General features: G+C 43.0%; 1 protein-coding gene across 8 annotated transcripts in view; it reads left to right on the top strand.

The window, feature by feature from the left end:
• The window catches only part of LDAH (lipid droplet associated hydrolase), a 171,285-nt gene that overhangs the window by 143,607 nt on the left and 4,079 nt on the right, over window positions 1-23,599 (top strand). For 7 of the 8 annotated variants that reach the window (XM_069973115.1, XM_069973114.1, XM_069973113.1 and 4 more), the window contains one exon: window positions 6,709-6,791. In XM_069973115.1, coding sequence (XP_069829216.1) covers window positions 6,709-6,791 — 83 coding nt within the window. Of the gene's footprint in view, window positions 1-6,708; window positions 6,792-6,889; window positions 7,040-23,599 lie in introns of those variants that run through there. The other variant, XM_069973120.1, reaches the window with a different exon arrangement.

Raw genomic sequence — 23,599 nt, forward strand, 5'->3', positions numbered from 1 at the left:
TTGGAAAGGGGTTCTACAAAGCCAAGGTTGAATGGCATAGACATATATTTAAAGGTAACCTGTCATTGTTTCTATGCTGTCTGAACTGAGTCATTGATGGCTTCTCTGACGCCTTTGACTAATAGATCTCTCCCTATACCCAAACAGGGAAAGATTTATCCATCAAGGCAGATAGGGTAAGGAGAAGCCACTGAGGACCACCCAGTGACTTGTGGTTCAGACAGCATAAAAACAATGACAGGTTCCCTTGAACTCTTTAACTGGTATGGCATTCAACCTTGGCTTTGTACATCTCCAGCAGCATGAAAGTGATGACGGGTTTTCTTTAAAGCCCAGTCACCCACCTGCAGTAATTTTGTTAAAAACAATTTCAGTGGTAAAATTCCTCTACCAAATTTTTGAATGAGGATTACTCAGAAAATAAAAAGTCACCAGGATTTCCATGCCAGGATCAGTCACTAGAAGGTTCTTCCTGCTTTGGGCGCCCATTGTGTGGAGGAGCCATATGAAGCTATGGCCAAACTCGGAGGAGCCTATTAGACATGTAGCCCCAATGGTTGGTACTAGGGATGGTCCGAACCTGGTTTGGACGGGGTTCGCACGAACTCGAACCCTCTGCAATGATTACCGCTGTCTGCCCGCTCCGTGCAGCGGGCGGATCCAGCAGGAGGAACGCCTGGAAAACTGGGATACAGCCATAGCCATAGGCTGTATCCCAGTTTTCCAGGCGGTCCTCCCGCTGTATCCGCCCACTGCACGGAGCGGGCAGACAGCGGGAATCCGATGCCGAGCGTTCGGGTTCAGCCGAACCCGAACCCGAACCTCGGCGGGTTCGGACCATCCCTAGTTGGTACACTATTGATCTGAAATTACATAAAATATTGTGGTGTTGAGCGGAGAGGCAGACCTGTTTGGGTTCAGCAATGTTCTCTGAACCCCAGTCATCTTTTGACTCCCCATGGCTGCGGAGGTTGGATACAGCCCTCGGGAACCTGGGAAAACATTGATACAGCTAAAGGCTGAATCCATATTTTCCAGGACTCCCTTGATGTTTCAGTTCAGAGAATGTTGCCAAACCAGAACAGTTCGGTCTTTACGTACAACACTAGTTGAAAGTTAATAAACCACTTGGTGATGGTTACGTTTAGATCAAATATAGTCCTCCAAAGAGTTATAATCTTTTTAAGAAAAAATTGTTCTTCTAAAACAAGTATTGTTCTGCTCTCTAAGCTGTCTTATTTTGATTATCCTACATTTTGTTGTTAGTATAAAACATGTTTTCTTGGATTGTAGGCATTTTTGCTTCTCATACAACACCACTGTGTATCCATGTTATGTCACTAAGGACCCCAGATGCTTGGCCAAGCAAGAGTATGTGGTATGGTTTTACATTTAAGGGGAAAATAAAAATGACTGGATTGAGAATATGACAGCAGCGGATGGAATAACAGCACGCAGCTCGCTTGTATGTTGTGTAAACTATAAACGCCTTAGAAGTTGGAGAAATTAGCACTCCGGAGAGTTCTGCATCTTAATGGCGCTGGTCACATTGGTGTAACGGAAGCTTGGCACTGTCACTGGACAGATGATTTCCAGACATCCTTTAATAGAGAGATTAATCACATACTTAAAGGGGTTGTTCATCCTAATTAAGTTTAACCTTTATTAAGCCTTTTCAGTTACAGAAACTTTCTTTTACTTTTCTTTTTTTCCTTTTTTTTTGTATTTATTCTTTCCATGATTGAAGTATGAAACTGTCTAGTTCTTCTTGTTTGGATATTTTTGTTGCTATATGTACGTGTCCCTAACAACCTGTAAGCGCTTGATCTTTGAGGGTTTTTTTGTTGACCTCCCAAATAAAAAAATAAATAAATATATATATATATATATATATATATATATATATATATATATTGATTCCTCATTAAGTTAACATCAAATCTCTTTGTTCCCACCTTCCTGTGGGTCATTATTCACCTCAGTGTAAGTGTGGTAGTTACAGTGCATAAGGATAACTCTTACTAGTGGTACTTGTTTTATACTAGTTACCAATCATAGACAATGTATTTAAACAGCAGGTGGATTTGGATTTAAAGTCTATGATCACCTTTGTAAAACATGTATTCTGTTCCTGCTTTTTGTTTAGTATGGTGCAAGAACATGTTGTCATAGGTCTTTATTAAGAATTTTGCTTAGTTTTTCTTCCACATCCTCCACAGTTTGCTGTTTAAGCTCCTCTCTTTATACTTGTATACAGCCCATGTGATTGCCCCACCTTAGACGCCTTTGTATGTGCTCTCCTTTCTCTCTCTAGCCTGTATGAGCTGTCCTCCAAGGATTCTCTCCCTTTGAGCTGGTGTGTAAACTTTTCCTTTCTCAGTTCCTATTTTTAATACTGAAAGAGCATAAAGCATAAATGAGTAGTAGCAAAATATTAAGAATTTATTTAATAGCGATTAGAAAGTTGACTTGTTTTGCACTAAGAGGAAGTGAACAGCAGGTTAGAAGACTCTAACACCTACTATTATGTTCCCGTTAGGCAGCAGACACTGGATAACGGTAATTTTCTTACCTTCATCCGTTTTCGGGAAACCTTTATAAATTAATTATTGCCGAATATGACAAATATGTGTCTCCGAAACGTGTTGACGTGTTTTATTGTATCATCGGCTTGGTAAGGCTAGGTTCACACTGCGTTTTCAGCATCCGTTTAACGGATCCGTTTTTTTTAACGTCCAGAAAAATAGGGTCAGCAACGTTTTTTGGTCCGTTTTGGTCCGCCAAAAAAAACGGATCCGTTTTTTTTATAATGGAAGTCAATGGAAAAACGGATGCACACAAATGAATCCGTTTTTTGCAATCCGTTTTTCATGCGTTTTTTGCAAAAAACGGATGCGTTAAACGGATGCTGAAAACGCAGTGTGAACCTAGCCTAACTAAACACATTTTTAAAGGATCTACAGTAAATTGTGAATTTTATTGAGGTGAGACACCTTGGGCGTTTTATATGCAAATTAGGCAGTTTGGTGCATTGGGAACAGGACTACCGCCGACTCCTTTTCAGTGATATTGAGGTGGCGCTCTACAGTTTCATCACTGGAAACATAAATGCAGGATAGAGTCTTCTAATCTGCTGTTAAAGGAGAAGTCTGAGCATTTTCAATATTTCACAGGCGGCAGGGCAGCATTGCTTACCCTTCCTGTGCCCACATTGCTGTGACCAGCCATGGGCCCCCTACCAGAAGGCATCATGCCTGCCTGGGCTTATGGACAGCCCACTCAGCCAATCAGTGAGTGCAGCGGCGCTCGAAGGTGCAAAATTGAGCATATACGCAAACAAGGTTCCCGATAGAAAGTACAGATTATGGCGCAAAAAAATTACACCTCACATAGACCAAAGGATAAAAATGCTATAAGCATGATAATAGAGGGATAATAGAGAGATTTTTAAATAAAATAAAAAGGTTACACAAGTTACATATTGTTGAAATGGTACCAATTTAACCCCTTCGGGACCAGGCTAATTTTCGTTTTTGCGGTTTCGTTTTTTCCACCTAGAAACCCACATGAGCCCTTATTTTTTGCGTCACTAATTGTACTTTGCAATTACAGGCTGAATTTTTGCATAAAGTACACTGCGAAACCAGAAAAAAATCCAAAGTGTGGTGAAATTGAAAAAAAAAAGCATTTCTTTTATTTGGGGGTAATGTGTTTTTATGCCATTCGCCCTGGGGTAAAACGGATATAGAACATGTATAACTTATATTGTATCTGATGGCCTATAAAAAATTTAAACCATTGTTAACAAATATACGTTCCTTAAAATCGCTCCATTCCCAGGCTTATATCACTTTTATCCTTTGGTCTATGGGGCTGTGTGAGGTGTCATTTTTTGCGCCATGATGTGTTCTTTCTATCGGTACCTTGATTGCGTATATACGACTTTTTGATCGCTTTTTATTACATTTTTTCTGGATTTGATGCGACCAAAAATGCACAATTTTGCAATTTGGGATTTTTTTGCTCTGACGCCGTTTACCGTGCGAGATCAGGAATGTGATTAATTAATAGTTCGGGTGATTACGGACGCGGTGATACCAAACATGTTTATTTATTTATTTATTTACTTTTATTTATAACCTGGGAAAAAGGGGGTGATTCAGACTTTTATTAGGGGAGTGGGCTTTTTACTTATAACAATACTTTTTTTTTTTTTTTTTACACATATACTAGAAGCCCCCCTGTGGGACTTCTAGTATATACACTTTGATCTCTCATTGAGATCTTTGCTGTATAGTTATACAGCAAAGATCAATGAGATCGGCACTCGTTTGCTTTCGGCTGCTGCAGCCGATAACAAATGAGTGCCGAGCCCGGGACGGCGCCATCTTGGAGCAGTCCCGGGCCGGCTTCAGATACGGAGATCGCTCCTCTGGGATAACGTCCCGGAGGAGCGATCTCCTCCACTAGACACCAGGGAAATGCTGTATCCGGTAACACTGGCCAACAAATTTTCAAAAGTTGTTTGGTTCAGAAATAAAATTAGTGATTTCTTAATGATTTTTATGTGCTGAATTCAAATATCACAAGGGAAAATGTTAATTGGCTCTAGTTTCTATGATATTGAAGAGTTCTCATGTTACTGTTTTGTGAATTGTATAGAATACAGTATAATAGCCGACGTATTTATTACTTCTGCAATCATAAGGAAGCAAGTATACTGTTCATAAACTTTTAAAATATATTCATAGGAAACTTACTTCTATCTGAAATCAACTTCAGAATGTTTACAAATTATTTATGTTTATTGAACTCTGAAATGTAGGTCCTTATTCAATGGCTTCTCGTTGCATGTACACGTCTTTTGTATTCATACATGAGATTGTCTCTGATAACTGTCCAACAGTAATCTGCAAGTATTGATGGGTTCCATGAAGGCTAGGTTCACACTGCGTTTTTGCAATTCTTTTTTTGCAAAAAACAGATGAAAAACTGATGCATTTGTGTGCATCCGTTGTGATCTGTTTTTCCATTGACTTCCATAAAAAAAAAAAAAAAAAAAAAAAAAAACCGGATCAAAACAGATCCATTTTTTTTGACGGACACGAAAACGTAGCTGACACTACTTTTGTGTCAGTTAAAACAATGGAAGTCAATGGAAAAACGGATGCACACAAATGCATCAGTTTTTTGCAAAAAAACGGATGAAAAACAGACAGTTACGTCCTTGTGCGGGAAAGGGTTAAGAAACATGTATAACAAGTCAGTTTTACCCTAGGGGGAAACGGCGTAAACACAAACCCTCCCCCCCCTCCCAAATAAAAGAAATTGTTTTATTTTCAATTTCACCACACATAATATTTGTACTTTATGCAAAAATTCTGCCTGTCTTTGCAAAGTACAATTAGTGGCGCAAAAAATAAGGGTTCATTAGGGTTTCTAGGTGAAAAAATGCAAGTGCTATGGCCTTTTTGGCACAAGGAGGAAAAAACAAAAGCACAAAAATGTCCCAGTCCTTAAAGCGTAACTGTCATTTCAGGGTCATTTTTCTGAAAACAATAAATATTTATAGTACAAGCGATTTTAAGAAACTCTGCAATAGTTTTTATTTACCCAAAAAATTTCCTTCTGTACTGAAAAAGCTGTTTTCCTAGCTCCCCCCTCACTTTAGAAGAAGCAGGATCTCTGTGTACCTTATGCTCTATGGAGAGGGGAGGAGCTGAAAGGAGTGAGTGAGCACGGAGCAGTCCTGCACAGCACAACACCCTGCAATCTTCTTTCAGCAAGTTCTTAGATAAGCACTGACCTTTCTGACCTCTGAATCCAGCGTTTTAGGTGCCCAGTCTACAAACAGCTGACCTTCATGTCTCTTCTTCCTGCTCACTCATCCCCCTTGGCCCCTCCCCCCTCCATAGGATATAATAGACACAGCAGAACCCGTCTTCACTGGCTTCTCTGTAATGAAGATAGATATCCTGATAATGCACAGATAAGAAGTGAGGGGGGGGGGGCGGAAAATTTCTTTTTGAGTACAGAAAGAGGCTTTTTGCCTAATAAAACATATTATAGAGTTTCTTAAAATCGTCTATACCACTGATTTCTGCAAAAATAATAATAATAAAATGAAAGTTACACTTTAAGGGGTTAAAGGGAACCACTTTTATTCTACTTACCCCACCAGCCTTGGTTAGTACATCTCCTCCTATATCCAAACAGGGATCGATCTATCAATCAAGGCCAGCTGGGCAGGCAGAAGCTGCCGAGGACCTCCCCCATGACTTGTGGTTCTGGTAGCATGCAGGTTTCCTTTAAAGGGGCACTCTCAATAGGGAAATACTAATACACTAGTAGGAGGAACACTAGGTATCTGGTCTAAATTCTCTTTATTTCTGTTCCATCAGTAGCTGTATATTAACATATACCAACACATGTTACATGGTAAGAAGTTTTATTTCAGCCTGTGCCAGTAATACATTGGTAAAATAAAGCCTTTCATTGGACATCGTATTCACTTAAATAACTAAATTTTATTTGCGCATCTACCGTAATTGTAAAAAGTAATGTACAAAATGTAACATCCAAAATTACATTGAAAACTATATATATGATTTAACATTGAGATGTTGGAAGCTCTTGTGTGCTATTATGGTTGGAGAGTTTTGTTTGCTTTCACGTGCTTAATATTTTCTCTCTTTATGTTCATTGCAGCAAATGCCATGTACATGGGAAGTCAAGAGATGGTGGAGGTGCTTGAAAGGGACAATGACACCATCAAGCAGCATTTAAACAAGGTGAGTTCTCTTGGACTTCTCTCATGGTCTCTCACAACTGACCTTTTTTTTTTGTTTTCATCCATTCTACATAACATCTTGTCCATGCTTTAAACCAGGCACCTTCCCTGATCTCAGGCTTAGGCCTTCAGGTCTCCATAGTCTACCCAGCTACAGTGGGAACAAACATTTTCATGGCCCTGACATTCAGAATCATAATGCCTTACAGCAGACGCGCCGCTAGGCATTAAGATTTGGGGCCAGTGCAGCAGAAGGTAGGTCACTGCTGAATCTTTTGCCTACTGACACACTGAATACTGTCATAGTATCTAATTGTGAGGATTTAAAGGGGTATTCCCCCCAAAAAATTATTTTTGCATTAACATGTTGCCCACCCGTAGCTTTCCATCTTTTCAATATCAAGGTATTAAAGATTCTGCACAGTTTTGCTGTTACCTAGGTACATTCACCCCCACGGAATGCATAGAATCATCAGCTCTCAGTCCAACCCAACACGCTCCCTGCTCCTGGCCCCCACCCTCCGAGACGGCATCACGTGTCCTCCTTCTCTTCAATGGGCCGGGTTAGCATGTAACCCAGCCAAACTGAAGTAAAGGAGGACTGGGGGTGGCTGATGTTAGAGAGGGAGACAGTGATCAGTGCAGCTGTCACTGTCTCCCTCTCTAACTGCAGCCACACCAGTCACCTGTACCGTGTGCCCCCCCCAGCCCCAGAGTTCACCCCCTGACTGTCCCCCCCATCACCCCTGTCACTCGCGCCCCTCGCCCACAACACCCCGGCCGGGGTCAGGACTGTGCATTCACATGGCTCCTACCTCCCGTCCAGTTCCTGGTGGGGAGGCTGCACACGCCGGGGCAGGTTCTGATGCATGATACAGGTCACGCTAGGTGGTCAGTGGCCCCACCGGGGCGATTCTGCCATAAGGCCACTTAAATTGTGGCCTCAGGTGGCGCCCCCTGCTGTTAAGTAGGACCAGTGGCAACACCCGGCGGATTAATGTTTGTGTTGTTATTATGCGGTCATTATGACGGCCGCCAAAATGAATGAGCAAAAAAAACCGGCCGTTATTTGATATGTAAAATAACAGTTGTGTTTTTGAGTATCCAATAGCAGCCGTTGAAAATCTGTGTGTGAACATAGCATAACTTTTTATATGTCTTATAACACGTGCAACATCCACAAAACAGTTAAAGGAGAAGTCCGGCGGATTATAAAAGTGTGTGTGTGTGTCGGGGGGGGGGGGGGGGGATTGATTACATTAACTTACCTCTCCCCTTGCCCATGGTGAGTGGCAGGACCAGCCTCGGGACCCCGCTGGCCTCTGAGATCTCACGAGCTGACACGTCATAACCTGGCTGATGGACTGGCCACTCGACCAGTCAGTGACTTGGGCGGACGCTGCTCCATTCAGTGATTGGCCAAGCAGCCAGTCCATCAGCCGGGACAGGCCTTTTCCCCCGAGTTGTGATGACATCACCCCTTCTGCTGGGGTCCTTTTGCCAGTCTGGCCGGTCTATGTGGGCACGGGGAGAGGTAAGGTAGTACTTGTAATCAATTTCCCCCCTGCCCTGGACTGCTGCGGGCTTTTATAATCCGCTTGACTTCTCCTTTAAGCAATATCTAAAGAGATCAGTGAGTTTGTATGTTACTTTTTGTCAGTATTTCATGTTCTAGGATGAGAGAGCTCCCATTACAGCTGATGTAGCCTTTACAAGAATATTTAGTAATTCAAGATGCTGTCTTGGCAAGTTTAATTGGACAAGAATTCTCACACTAAAGAACTTTATAACCTATACGCACATTTTACTCCTTATTACTTACCCCTCGTGGCAAATTTACTTATTCTCCCGTTGTCATTAAAATGTGTTTTAAGACTAAAAGAAAAAAAATTGGACTGGACCTTAAGGTATTCTACAATGTACTTCATGTACTTTTAGCCCTCAGCAGGCTCCTCGCTGTTGTCTTTACCAATAGCTGAAGATTAGTGAGAACACTGCTTTGATTTCGGGGACACCTTCATCTGGATTTCTACAACATTTTTGGAAACTTTTTTTTTTTTTAACTGTTTAACTAGATGAAAGCTGTGGAGAACTGGCAACCTTTTTAATGTGTAATTTATAGACAGGGCAAGTGGGTTAAAATTATATGGGTTGGAAGTTTATAAAAACAAAAAATAAAAGCCAAGTTGCTCTACAGTTGGCAAGTTACTATTCGAAGAAGAAGAAGAAAAAAAAAAAAGCTCAGTGCTTCGTAGTTACAGCAACCATAAGTTAAAAGCCAATCTTAACACCTGGTTGTGCCAACGCCAGTGAAATAGATCAGTTATTGCTGGATCTTGTGTTCTAGAGCCTATGGGAGATGAGGCACTAAATTATTCCAGTCCCACACTGAGCGCAGGTTTAGTACTGGCAATGGGCAGATTGAAAATATTTTCCTTTGAGATTCCGGGTTCCCAATATAGTTGTGCTAATTAGTTCAATAAATGTTAGTTTTTACGTTTTTTCGACAGTTTGGATTGTTGAGCCAATTTAATGCGTGTTGTACTCTTTTTTTTTTTGCATGTAAATGGTGCCAGTCAGGAGGTCTGTATTTTACCTACTTTTTCTGCAGGGCAATTTCCCAACAGAGAGACCGCTATTTCTTATGCCTATTGCCATATCCAGGGCAGGAAACCATCACAATTGCACCAACAGCAGGGGAGCAAGTGCATGGATTCAACCATAGAGGTTCCATAGAGAATCCAGAAAAACACCAGGAAGGCAAAATTCATTTAGCGTAGAGAAACCCTTAGATTGGCGCTGTTACCCAAAAAAATATTTTAATATGTCGTAGAGACCCATCAGGACAATGAGCATTCTCTCCCGCATCTGTGTCATTAGACGGAGATGGCCACATGGCTATGTCTATGAAGCTGTCCCATCCAGATAGACAGTGTGGGGAGAGCGGCTAAAGGCAGCACGGGTCTCTACCAGCTCCTTCTCTTCATTAGTCGCACTCTGAACAAATGTAATAGAAATGTCTCTTTGACAGTCAACAGTTTTAGATTTTTCTCAGAGTTACCCTTTAAAGTCACACTGTCACCCCCTTTCTGTATGAGGACCTCTCCACACAGCTGTGAAGCCTAAATTATGCAGTTTTCATACCTTACTTAATAATAGATTTTTTTTTGGTGCTTAGTCCAGTGAAAAATGCATTTTATCGTTGGTGGTTTGTGCTACCTTGGCGGGGCTTCACGGCTACAGTGCCACTTGGCCTGCCCACATTGACTCGTAGACCCTGCCCCTCTGTGATGTCATCTGCATCTAGGCCCCGTCCCCTTGACGGCCATTGGCCATTAGACCTCTAGGCCGGCCCTTTCCAACGGCCACCAAGGGACGGGGCCTAGATGTCAGTGATGTCACGGTGGCGAGGCCTACAGTACCAATGTGGGTGGGGCTACAGGCACTGCAAGCATGAAGCCCTGCCCAGGTGGCACAAATCTTTGATTTTTTCACTAGACCAAACACCAAGAAATCTATTATAAAGTAAGATATGAAAACTGCAGAATTTAGGCTTTACAGCTGTGTTGAGAAGTCCTCATCCAGAAAGGGGGGGGGGAACAGTATCATTTTAACTTCATTGTCAGGGATATAATCCCCAAAAACAATAGCACAGACACTATATGGGAGGTTTGTAAAGGTACCTTAAGTTTTTACTGTACAAACTGTACAGTACAAACCGTACAACAGGTACAAACCATAAGAGAGCAAGAAAGCCAATGTGGATAAATCAAAACATAAAATGGCTACACCTGTGCTCAGTGTGAGGACTGATCTCATTGATTGGCTCTCTTATTGAAGTGTACAATAGGGTTGATATTCCTGGAAGTGTCAGTAATATGGAAACCTGGAGACCTCACCTGCGGAAAGATATTGATAATTGAAATGATAATTTATACAAAAAATCAAATCGATTCTAACATTCTGGGTGAATTAATTTGATTAATCGCCCAGCCCTAGTTGGGGAAAAGATCATAAGCAATGTGAGAAAGTATTACTTACTGAAAGAGTAGTAGATGCTTTGAACAAACTTCCAGCAGATGTGGTAGGTAAATCTACAGTAAGTGAATATCTATCCAAAGATAATAAGAAGGGAAATACTAAAAGGGAATCTTCTGTTTCTATGTTTATCCTGCAGGTAGATGATCGCTTTGTTATTGCATTGCATTGTTATTGGCCATACTCCCCCAATACAGATATGCGACCAACAAACAAGGATTTTTTTTAACCTACCGTATTTTTCGGACTATAAGGCGCACCGGACTATAAGGCGCACCTTCAATTTTAGCCTGCTAAGCCATCTAGGTTCATATATAAGGCGCACCGGACTATAAGGCGCACCAGACTATAAGGCGCACCGCATTATAGTGTATACGTTTGAACGAACGAAAAACGTAAGTCACCTGCTGATCACAGTACTAACTGAGGGTCCTAACTATGTCACCTGCTGATCACAGTACTAACTGAGGGTCCTTACTATGTCACCTGCTGATCACAGTACTGTATTTACTGAAGCTCCTTACTATGTCACAGTACTGAGGCTCCTAACTATGATGGGCGTAATGCACCATGCAGGATAGGCAGAGTTCTGCCAGCGAGTCCCGTTGGCAGAATTCTGCATGGAGCATTGTGGCCACCATAGTTAGGAGCCTCAGTACAGTACAGTGTTGCTCTATAACCTCCAGCCACTAGGTGGCGCTATTGAATGAAAGTCTATGCCTGAAGCCTATGCCTGAGCCTGTATCCGGGCTACGGAGAGCAGGGAGAGCGGGACAGCGCTACAACGGGAGAGCGGGACAGGCCTGCGGAACCATGGGCCGGGAGTCCAGGTGAGGGAGCACTGCGCTGTGCGGCGGGGAGATGTGAGCTCAGCAGCCTATCTGCGCCATGGAGGCCGGAGCTGTCCCGGTCCATATATAAGGCGCTCTGGACTATAAGGCGCACTTACAATTTCTTAGAAAATCATAGTATTTTAAGTGTGCTTTATAGTCCGAAAAATACAGTACTTTAAAGGTGCGATCAGTCATGAGCTGATCGCTGGACCTGTTACACAGAGTATTGCCTGTTTGGCTGGTAATCCCCCCAGGTACTAGGGGTAATAGAACTCTTCCATAGTAGGGGTTGTACAACGAGTATAATATCAACCATATTGGAAAGTATGCAAATACATATATATCTTCATGTCATTTTCCAACCCCAAGAACAAATTCAAAATTTATTTGCTCAGTATAATTTTTTTTTCTTAGTGCAGTTAGTTCCACTGTCTTTCATAAAATTAATGAATAACATGTCAATAGTCCATATAATATTACATATATTTTATGCTCTCTGTAGTCTGCCTGGTGTTTGCGGTGACCCCTACTAATTTACACACCAGAAATTGAGCAGAGTTTAATTGGCAGAGTATGTGTCTGCCCCCTGGAGCCCCCATTGTTGAACACATTGTTGTCTTTCTGCCTTTTTCTTAGTACTGTGTCCCTAATTTAATTTTTTAAAGCTTCGTGCTATTCTGTATTTCAGTGGAGAGTCAGAAGCTTCTAATTACTTGTATGGCAATTTACCAACCACTGACAATGCTCCTAATTTATTACAGATATTCACTGTACAAGATTTATAGAATTGTAATACACGTTACATATATTACCATACAATAGCGTAGCCTGCAGCTTTTTGTATTATAAAGGGTTGGGTCTGGCTTGTGTCCATATACAGTTTATGGTCCGTCGTTCCCTGTCTGCTGTGCCTTCCTAGCGTCATACATGAGCCTGTGGGACCCGTGAGCCTGTCTGTAGTGAGGCATGCTTAAAGGGGTTTTCCTATTAAAACATATTTGTCCCCTATTCACATTCCCCCTTACCATCTCCAGATCAGCCACTGATTACTTTATTTTAAATACAGCCGCAGGTACGGGGTACGGCATGTGACCCGCGGCTCTATTTATACCCCAAGGAGCCGCCTGATGGCTCCATAGAGAATGAATGGAGCCTTCAGAGAGAGTTGAGTACAGCACTTTCTGGCGGCTCCATGGAGAATTAATAGAGACGTGGGTCAGCAAAGAGTTCTTACAATTTAAATTTCTTTTTTTTTTTCTGCAGAAATCAATCGTACGGGCGATTGTAAGAAACTTTGTAATTTGGTTTATTAGCCAAAAAATGCTTTTTTTTTATCATGAAAAAGCAGTTTGAATCTCTCCCCCCTTCTTTTGTGGTTCTCTTACGGAGAGGGGAGGGGTGGAGGGAGATGAGGCACCAAAATAGGAGAACAAAGAGTTAATTTACAGCTACATCACCGGGCTATCTCCTCTGAAGTCAGCACTGACCTCTCTGAATACCGTCTTAAACACAGGTCTCTCTGCTGGCGACTAATCTCCCCCCTCCCCTCTCCATAGACTAGACAGGGCTCGACGGATGTAAAAGAGTCGAGATTTCCTGATAATGAAAAGTGAAGGAGAGAGAAGAGGGAGGGGGGGCAGCCTTTTTGAATGCAGATAATTAGATAATATTTGCCTAATAAACCCAATTACAAAGTTTCTTAAAATCCCTGGACTATTGATTTCTGCAAAAAAAATAAAATAAGATAGATAGATAGATAGATAGATAGATAGATAGATAGATAGATAGATAGATATAGATATATATGACAGTGACACTTTAATTTTATGCTCAAAAAGTTTGTCCAGGAAAAAATATTTTCCATCACCACCCCCACCTGTTTGTCTATCACATTCTGGAGTTCTTCTGTATATATTGAACTCATTTCCTTGTAGTTACCCCTGCACTCTGCCTCGTATCAGCCACCATCTTGACTTTTAGATCTTGCCCCACTTTCTATATTTCTGTGGTTTGCTATTATTCCCATGAGGCATTAGCAGAGCATCACATGTACAGCTAGAGCCAGTAGCATCTCTTTTTGCTAGAATGACACAGTAATAATTTTCACCTCTATAAGATAAATAAACTAAGAGACATTGGGCCTCATTTACTAAGACTGTCTGGTTTTCAAGAACCCTACACTTCAGGGTTTAGTTTCCCACACTAAATTATTGAAGGGGTATTCCACTCAAACATAACTTTTGATGTTGCTGCCCAAAGTGAGACTAACAATTTCTTCCATACTTGTTATTATCTATTCAGTCTCCTTCCCCCAGTTCTGATCTGCTGCTTTCTGCTGAAGACACAAAATCTGTGTGTGAGCTTTTCTCTCTGTCACCCCCTCCTCCTCCCTCCCTCCCTTTTGAGACTGCTGATGTGAACAAGTCTCTGACTGGCTTTATCTGCAACATTGTAGCGGGAACCAGAGAGAAGCAGAGCGCAAGAGGAGCCCTGCAGCATGGATAGGTAATGTATGCACTTAGCAAATCGACAGCCGCCGGCTGCGCACCGCTATTACACGTAGCAATGCGCCCGACAATTATAGGTCCAAACCTATATCAATGATCAGCCGATTATCGTTCCGTGTAATAGTACCCTTACTCTTGGTGAGATCAAAAGTCAAGAGGCAATATACTTTTGAAGTCATGTGGTAGACACATCCTTCAACAATGCAAAACACAACTGCTTGTTCAAATCAAGAAGAGCTGCAAAAAAAAAATTCTGTACAGTGATTTTGCTAAGGAGTAATGTGTAACCTTACGGGAAGGAATGTGTTACTACAAAAACATTCTTAATGGTTGGATCGTTACTGTAAGACGATCCAATCATGGCCGCCTTCTTTGTACCTGGTGGTAGTCATCAGAAACACTAGAAAGAGAGGAAACCACTCCAAGCAGGAGAGACACAAGTAAAGCCATGACTTTTGTCCACTCGTGCCAGACTTGGCATGTCTACTTTCCCGTGTGCCAAAAAGCAAGGGTTCTGAAGGAGTTGCAATGACATCACATACATTTTCCCTCTAAGCCAATCAGAGTGCAGCATTCAGCAGCAGCAGCCGTCACTCATACCAGCTGAACGTCAAGTCAGAAGTGATAAGAGACTCTCGAGACTCGTTTAACAAGGAAACCTAATGCCAGGAGTGGGATTTGAATAGTTTTGGTGTTACATTTCACATTTTGTTATTTTCATGATACATTTAAAAAAGCAACTCCGCATAAAGGAAATCTTCCAAATTATGAGAAGACTTCAGCCAAACCTGTCAAAGCTTAAGCTGCACACTACACTAATGAGCCGTGGCGTTTGGAATACAAATGGGATATGCCCGGAGGGACAGACAAATCAATGGAGTAATTACTGGCTGAGCCAATCCAGCCCCCTGCACTCCTCAGGCTTCTAGTGCTGGGGATCGACTTCTGAAGCAGCAAAGATATTCAGCCCTGAACACACAGATTTCTTCTCACCTCCAACGATTTGTGTGTAAATGATGGAAGAACGGCTTCTCCGCGTCTTGGTGACCTGGGAAACATAGTTTTAGCCCTGAAAAGATCATGTCCTTTAACACTATAGCATTACTTTTCTTATTAAAGGAGAAGTCAGACGAAATTTTTTTATTAAAGTATTGTATTGCCCCCCAAAAGTTATACAAATCCCCAATATACACTTATTACGGGAAATGCTTATAAAGTGCTTTTTCCCCTGCACTTACTACTGCATCAAGGCTTCACTTCCTGGATAACATGGTGATGTCACTTCCTGGATAACAAAGAGATGTCACTTCCTGGATAACATGGTGATGTCACTTCCTGGATAACGTGGTGATGTCACGACCCAACTCCCAGAGCTGTGCGGGCTGTGACTGCTGTAGAGGATGATGGCAGAGGGACAATGAGGGACAAAGGGCATCCCTCTGCCATCATCCTCTGCAGCAGCCATAGCCCGCACAGCTTTGGGAGTCGGGTGGTGACATCACCATGTTATCCAGGAAGTGACATCACCATGTTATCCAGGAAGTGACATCACCATGTTATCCAGGAAGTGACATCACCATGTTATCCAGGAAGTGACATTACCATGTTATTCAGGAAGTGAAGTCTTGATGCAGTAGTAAGTTCAGGGAAAAAAGCACTTTATAAGCATTTCCTGTAATAAGTGTATATTGGTGATTTTTATAACTTTTGGGGGGCAGTACAATACTTTAATAAACATTTTTGCTGGACTTCTCGACAAAGTTTTCCTTTAACCTCTTAAGGACACATGATGTACCGGTACGTCATGCGTCCGCAAGAGGTGTTTAGAGCGGGGCCGCGCGGCGCTCTGAACTGCTGCGATCCCGGGTGCTGCGTGTAGCCCGGGACCGCGGCTATTAGCGGGCACAGTCTGATCGCCGTGCCCGCTAATTCAGTAATCGAATGCAGCTGTCAAAGTTGACAGCTGCATCCGATTACTGTATGCAGCACTTCCCTGGTGTCTAGTGGGGTGGATCGCTCCTCTGGGACGTTGTCCCGGAGGAGCGATCCACACATAGTGCTCCCTCCGGGTTCTTTGCCTAAATGGCGCTGATCCCGGCTCGGCACTCGGATGCTTTCGGCTGCAGCAGCCAAAAGCAAACGAGTGCCGATCTCATTGATCTTTGCTATATAACTATACAGCAAAGATCTCAATGAGAGATCAGAGTGCATATACTAGAAGTCCCCCAGGGGGAATAACCCTAACCCCAGGGAGAATAACACTAACCCCAGGGGGGCTTCTAGTAAAAGTGTAGAAAAAAAAATATGTGTTATTATTAGTAAAAAGCCCCCTCCCCTAATAAAAGTTTGAATCACCCCCCTTTTCCCATGTTTTAAATAAATAAATAAATAAACATGTTTGGTATCGCCGCGTGCGTAATTGCCCGAACTATTAATTAATCCCATTCGTGATCTCGCACGGTAAAGGGCGTAAGCGCAAAAAAATCCCAAAGTGCAAAATTGTGCATTTTTGGTCACATCAAATCCATAAAAATTGTAATAAAAAGCGATCAAAAAGTCATATATGCGCAATCAAGGTACCGATAGAAAGTAAACATCATGGCGCAAAAAATGACACCTGACACAGCCACATAGACCAAAGGATAAAAGCGTTTTAAGGAACATATATTTGTTAACAATGGTTTGAATTTTTTACAAGCCATCAGATAAAAGAAATGTTATACATGTTATATATCGTTGTAATCGTAACGACTTGAGGGACATGCATAACAAGTCAGTTTTACCCCAGGGCAAATGGCGTGAAAACAAATACCCCCCAAATAAAAGAAATGCGTTTTTTTCTTCAATTTCACCACACATTGAATTTTTCTTCTGGTTTCGCAGTGTACTTCAAAGTTCAAACTTCAAAAATTCAGCCTGTCATTGCAAAGTACAATTATTGACGCAAAAAATAAGGGCTTATGTGGGTTTCTAGGTGGAAAAAGGCAAGTGCTATGGCCTTTTAAACACAAGGAGGAAAAAACGAAAACGCAAAAACGAAAATTGGCTCCGTCCTTAAGAGGTCTGACTTCCAGTGGGAGTTCTGTCAGCTTTGATGTACTACATCAAATCGAAATCCCGGCACTCACCATATTCATCTCATAATTTTATTAGGTTCCAAAACCGTAACAGTGTGAACAGCAGAACGCGTTTCGACCATATGCCTTTGTCAACTAAGGCAGTTCACAAAGGCATATGGCCGAAACGCTGCTGCTCAGTGCTGAATCTAGCCTTCTACCCGTGTGGACTCATTGCTGAATCCAGCCTTCTATCTGCATGGACTCAGTGCTGAATCCAGCCTTCTACCCGTGTGGACTCATTGCTGAATCCAGCCTTCTATCTGCATGGACTCAGTGCTGAATCCAGCCTTCTATCCGCATGGACTTAGTGCTGAATCCAGCCTTCTATCCATGTGAAATTCAAACTTCAAAAATTCAGCCTGTCATTGCAAAATTCAATTAGTGACGCAAAAAATAAGGGCTCACGTGGGTTTCTAGGTGGAAAAATGCAAGTGCTAAGGCCTTTTAAACACAAGGAGGAAAAAACGAAAACGCAAAAATGAAAATTGGCTCCGTCCTTAAGAGGTTAAGAGTCTGACTTCCAGTGGGAGTTCTGTCAGCTTTGATGTACTAGACTTTCTTCCTGCTCGACTATTACTGGATTCGTGAAAAGTTTTTAGTATTGGAAAAGCCACTTAATAACTGGGGAACCTGGTCTATAAGCTTCATAATAGTGCATTTAATACAAAGTGAGCCAAAACAAATCTATCTATCTATCTGTATATCATCTATCTATTATCTATCTTTTATCGATCTGTCTTATCTATCTATCTATCATCTATCTACAGTGGGGAAAAAAAGTATTTAGTCAGTCACCAATAGTGCAAGTTCCCCCACTTAAAAAGATGAGAGGTGTCTGTAATTGACACCATATGTAGACCTTAACTATGGGAGACAAAATGAGAAAACAAATCCAGAAAATCACATTGTCTGATTTTGTAAGAATTTATTTGCAACTTATGGTTGAAAATAAGTATTTGGTCAGCAACAAAATTTCATCTCAATACTTTATTATATAACCTTTGTTGGCAATGACAGAGGTCAAACATCAGAGCAGTGATGTTTTGGGGCTGTCGCTTGGCAACACGGACTTTCAACCCCTCCAAAGGTTTTCTATAGGATTGAGATCTGGAGACTGGCTAGGCCACTCCAGAACCTTGAAATGCTTCTTACGAAGCCACTCTTTCATTGCCCTGGCGGTGTGCTTTGGATCATTGTCATGTTGAAAGACCCAGCCACGTTTCATCTTCAATGCCCTTGCTGATGAAAGGAGGTTTGCACTCAAAATCTCACGATACATGGCCCCATTCATTCTTTCATGTACCCGGATCAGTCGTCCTGGCCCCTTTGCAGAGAAACAGCCCCAAAGCATGATGTTTCCACCCCCATGCTTTACAGTAGGTATGGTGTTTTATGGATGCAACTCAGTATTCTTTTTCCTCCAAACACGACAAGTTGTGTTTCTACCAAACAGTTCCACTTTGGTTTCATCAGACCATAGGACATTCTCCCAATACTCTTCTGGATCATCCAAATGCTCTCTAGCAAACTTCAGACGGGCCCGGACATGTACTGGCTTAAGCAGTGGGACACGTCTGGCACTGCAGGATCTGAGTCCCTGGCGGCGTAGTGTCTTACTGATGGTAGGCTTTCTTACATTGGTCCCAGCTCTCTGCAGTTCATTCACTAGGTCCCCCCCTGTGGTTGTGGGATTTTTGCTCACCGTTCTTGTGATCATTTTGACCCCACAGGGTGAGATTTTGCGTGGAGCCCCAGATCTAGGGAGATTATCAGTGGTCTTGTATGTCTTCCATTTTCTAATTATTGCTCCCACAGTTGATTTCTTCACTCCAAGTTGGTTGCCTATTGCAGATTCAATCTTCCCAGCCTGGTGCAGGGCTACAATTTTGTTTCTGGTGTCCTTTGACAGCTCTTTGGTCTTCACCATAGTGGAGTTTGGAGTCTGACTGTTTGAGGGTGTGCACAGGTGTCTTTTTATACTGATAACAAGTTTAAACAGGTGCCATTACTACAGGTAATGAGTGGAGGAAAGAGGAGACTCCTAAAGAAGAAGTTACAGGTCTGTGAGAGCCAGAAATCTTGATTGTTTGTAGGTGACCAAATACTTATTTTCCACCATAATTTGCAAATAAATTCTTACAAAATCAGACAATGTGATTTTCGGTATTTGTTTCCTTATTTTGTCTCTCATAGTTGAGGTCTATCTATGGTGTAAATTACAGACGCCTCTCATCTTTTTAAGTGGGAGAACTTGCACTATTGGTGACTGACTAAATACATTTTTCCCCACTGTATGTATCTATCTATCTATCTATCTATCTATCTATCTATTATCTATGTATCTATCTATCTGTCTTTCTATCTACTTATAGGGGGAGATTTATCAAAGGGTGTAAAATTTAGACTGGTGCAAACTGCCCACAGCAACCAATCACAGCTCAGCTTTCCTTTCAGCACTGCCTAAAGCTGAGCTGTGATTGGTTGCTGTGGGTAGTTTGCACCAGTCTAAATTTTACACCCTTTGATAAATCTCCCCCATAGTGTTCTGTGTGGTTGAGGGGCGCTTGAGCCCCTTCACGCATCAGAGTTTTGGTGCCACTGCACCCTCTACCAGCACCTATATATGTATGTGTAGATAGATAGATACAGTAATACCTCTGTGTTCAAACAAAATTTCCCCCTGAATTTTTGTTTGGTATCCAAACAAAATCAGGGGAGATGACTGTCAGCTGAACTATTGTTCAGCTAACAGTTATTTAGGTCTTCAGGAACACCAAGGTTATTGCCCGAATCCAGCCTTCTATCCACGTTGGCTTAGTGCTGAATCCAGCCTTCTATTTGTGTGGACTCAGTGCTGAATCCATCCTTCTACCCGCGTGGACTCAGTGCTGAATCCAGCCTTCTATCTATGTGGACTCAGTGCTGAATCCAGCCTTCTATCTGTGTTGACTCAATGCAGAATCCAGCCTTCTATCCGTGTGGGCTCAGAGCTGAATCCAGCCTTCTATCTACATCGACTCAGTGCTGAATCCATCCTTCTACCCGCGTGGACTCAGTGCTGAATCCAGCCTTCTATCTATGTGGACTCAGTGCCGAATCCAACCTTCTATCCGTGTGGGCTCAGTGCTGAATCCAGCCTTCTACCCACATGGGATCAGTGCCAAATCCAGCCTTCTATCTGCGTGGACTCAGTGCTGAATCCAGCCTTCTATCCGCGTGGACTCAGTGCTGAATCCAGCCTTCTATCCCCATGGACTCAGTGCTGAAACCAGCCTCCTATCCGCGTGGACCTGGTGCTAAATCCAGCCTTCTATCCGCGTGGACTCAGTGCAGAATCCAGGCTTCTATCCGTGTGGACTCAGTACTGAATCCAGCCTTTTATCCTCGTGGGCTCAGTACTGAATCCAGCCTTCTATCCGCGTGGACTCAGTGCTGAATCCAGCCTTCTATCCGCATGGGCTCAGTAATGAATCCAGCCTTCTATCCCCGTGGACTCAGTGCTGAAACCAGCCTCCTATCCGCGTGGACCTGGTGCTAAATCCAGCCTTCTATCCTCGTGGGCTCAGTACTGAATCCAGCCTTCTATCCGCGTTGACGCAGTGCTGAATCCAGCCTTCTATCTCCATGGACTCAGTGCTGAAACCAGCCTCCTATCCGCGTGGACCTGGTGCTAAATCCAGCCTTCTATCCGCGTGGACTCAGTGCAGAATCCAGCCTTCTATCCTTGTGGGCTCAGTACTGAATCCAGCCTTCTATCCGCATGGACTCAGTGCTGAATCCAGCCTTCTATCCGCGTTGACTCAGTGCTGAATCCAGCCTTCTATCCGCATGGACTCAGTGCTGAATCCAGCCTTCTATCTCCATGGACTCAGTGCTGAATCCAGCCTTCTATCCGCATGGACTCAGTGCTGAATCCAGCCTTCTATCCATGTGGACTTAGTGCCGAATCCAACCTTCTATCCGTGTGGGCTCAGTGCAGAATACAGCCTTCTACCCACGTGGGATCAGTGCCAAATCCAGCCTTCTATCCATGTGGGCTCAGTGCTGAATCCAGCCTTCTATCTACATCGACTCAGTGCTGAATCCAGCCTTCTATCTGTGTGGACTCAATGCAGAATCCAGCCTTCTATCCGCGTGGACTTAGTGCTGAATCCAGCTTTCTATCCGCATGGGCTCAGCAATGAATCCAGCCTTCTATCCGCATGGACTTAGTGCTGAATCCAGCCTTCTATCCGCATGGGCTCAGTAATGAATCCAGCCTTCTATCCGCATGGACTTAGTGCTGAATCCAGCCTTCTATCCGCGTGGACTTAGTGCTGAATCCAGCCTTCTATCCGCATGGACTCAGTAATGAATCCAGCCTTCTATCCGCATGGACTCCGCTCTCTGCTGAAAGAATTGACATTGAGAGGTGCGGAGAGCGGAGGCGCGCAAGCCCTCCCATTCAAACAGACAAAAGTCTGGATTCGGCACTGAGTCCACACGGACAGGTTCTTCACGAAATTTAGGTGCCGATTCCTAAAAGGAGCGGGGATTACAGCCGCCTGCTCCTGCCTCTCTCTCTGCCTTCGCTGCTGGGAATACATTGTAAAGCAGGAATCCCCGCTCATTTACAGTAAGTAGTTGTGCAAGATGCATCACCATTTACTGCTAGTCTACAACTCTGTAGGCCGAGCGCTCTGCACATGACCCATGCAGTGTAAAAAACAATTAAAGACATTTACATTGTTCCCTATAGGCACACACAGCTCGGTTTCCCAGCAGCCTCCCAGAACCGATTAAGTTCGATAACAGAGATATTACTGTGTATATATATATATATATATATATATATATATATATTATTTTTTTTTTCTCTAAACGCTTTTAATCCAAGTTACTCTTAAACCAAGGTAAAACTGTATATATATAATTGAAATTTTTTTTTAATGTAAAACACATAACAAAAGAACAAATTCAATCAATTTCAATTATTTTAAAATCGTTTATAAATATTATAGTAGCTCTTAATAGGAAGGGTTTCTATTTCCCCAACAGATGCCCGGGCTAGTGCAGATGGATTCAGATTAATACTGTAGATGCATTAAAAACATATTTTTTATGTATGCAGCTGCTAATATTTGACGAATGTATCATAAAAATTATGGGCAGCATCTCTCCCAACATCTGCTGCGACCTTTGTTTTGTCTGTTCTGAATTATTTACATGAAATATGTTTTCTCGACTTTTTTGCACGTTTCCTGTTAAGCGGCAACAAGCTGCCGACACCTCCAGAACTATCAGTGTTTTCTATCATTTTACAGTCGCTTCTTATGTTGTTTCTTTGCTATGTCATGTCAACAAAACTATAACCAAGGGAAAAAAAAAAAAAAAGGAGAAGTCTAGACTGGTGCTCAAAATTAAAATTAACATGCCAAACAACCTAGAGTTAACCCATTAACCCTGTGATTACTGCAAGGTCCTCTGCTGTCTACTGCCTCTATAATCTGTATGCAACAAGTAACAAGGAACAATAGTCCTTATATGTGCCAGAAGGGTCTAGAACAGGGGTCCTCAACTGGCAGACCGCGGTCTGAACACGGACCACGGAGGTCAGCTGTCCGGACCCCTGCTGCACCTCAGTATACCTGTATACTGAGCTGCGCTGCTCCCCTCTGCACAGTAACTATGAGCGCTCGTAACGAACGCTGATAGTTACCATGCAGGAGCAGCACTGACAGAGAGGGACCTCCCTGTCCTGTCTCTGGTTTCGGCGCTCCACGTCACTGGAGCGCCAACACCAGGATAATGGGAAACCGGATTCTTGTGACTGCTGCAGTGCGGCCACAAGAGGGAAAGAGGAGATGCCCGGACCCATGTGAGTCTAAGTGTTTGTTTTTTTATGTTATGAGCTATATAACTGAGGGAGCACACAGCAGGGGTGATATATACTACGGGGGGGAGCACAGGGGGACTTTATACTACTGGGGGAGCGCACAGGGGGGCTATATAGTACTGGGGAGCACAAAGCGGGGGGCTACATACTACTGGGGGAGTGCACAGGGGGCTATATGGGAGGGGAAGCACACAGGGGGTCTATATAATACTGGGGAGCTCAAAGCGGGGGTCTATATACTACTGGGGGAGCGCACAGGGGGCTATATACTACTGAGGGTCACGGGGGGGCTATGTACTACTGGAGGAGCGCACAGGGGGACTATATACTACTGGAGAAGTGCACAGTGGACTATATGCTACTGGGGGAGCGCACAGGGGGACTGTATACTACTGGGGGAGCGCACCGGCGTCTATATACTACCAGGGGAGCGCACA

The sequence above is a fragment of the Dendropsophus ebraccatus genome, chromosome 6 (assembly GCF_027789765.1).
Source record: "Dendropsophus ebraccatus isolate aDenEbr1 chromosome 6, aDenEbr1.pat, whole genome shotgun sequence".
NCBI lineage: Eukaryota > Metazoa > Chordata > Amphibia > Anura > Hylidae > Dendropsophus > Dendropsophus ebraccatus.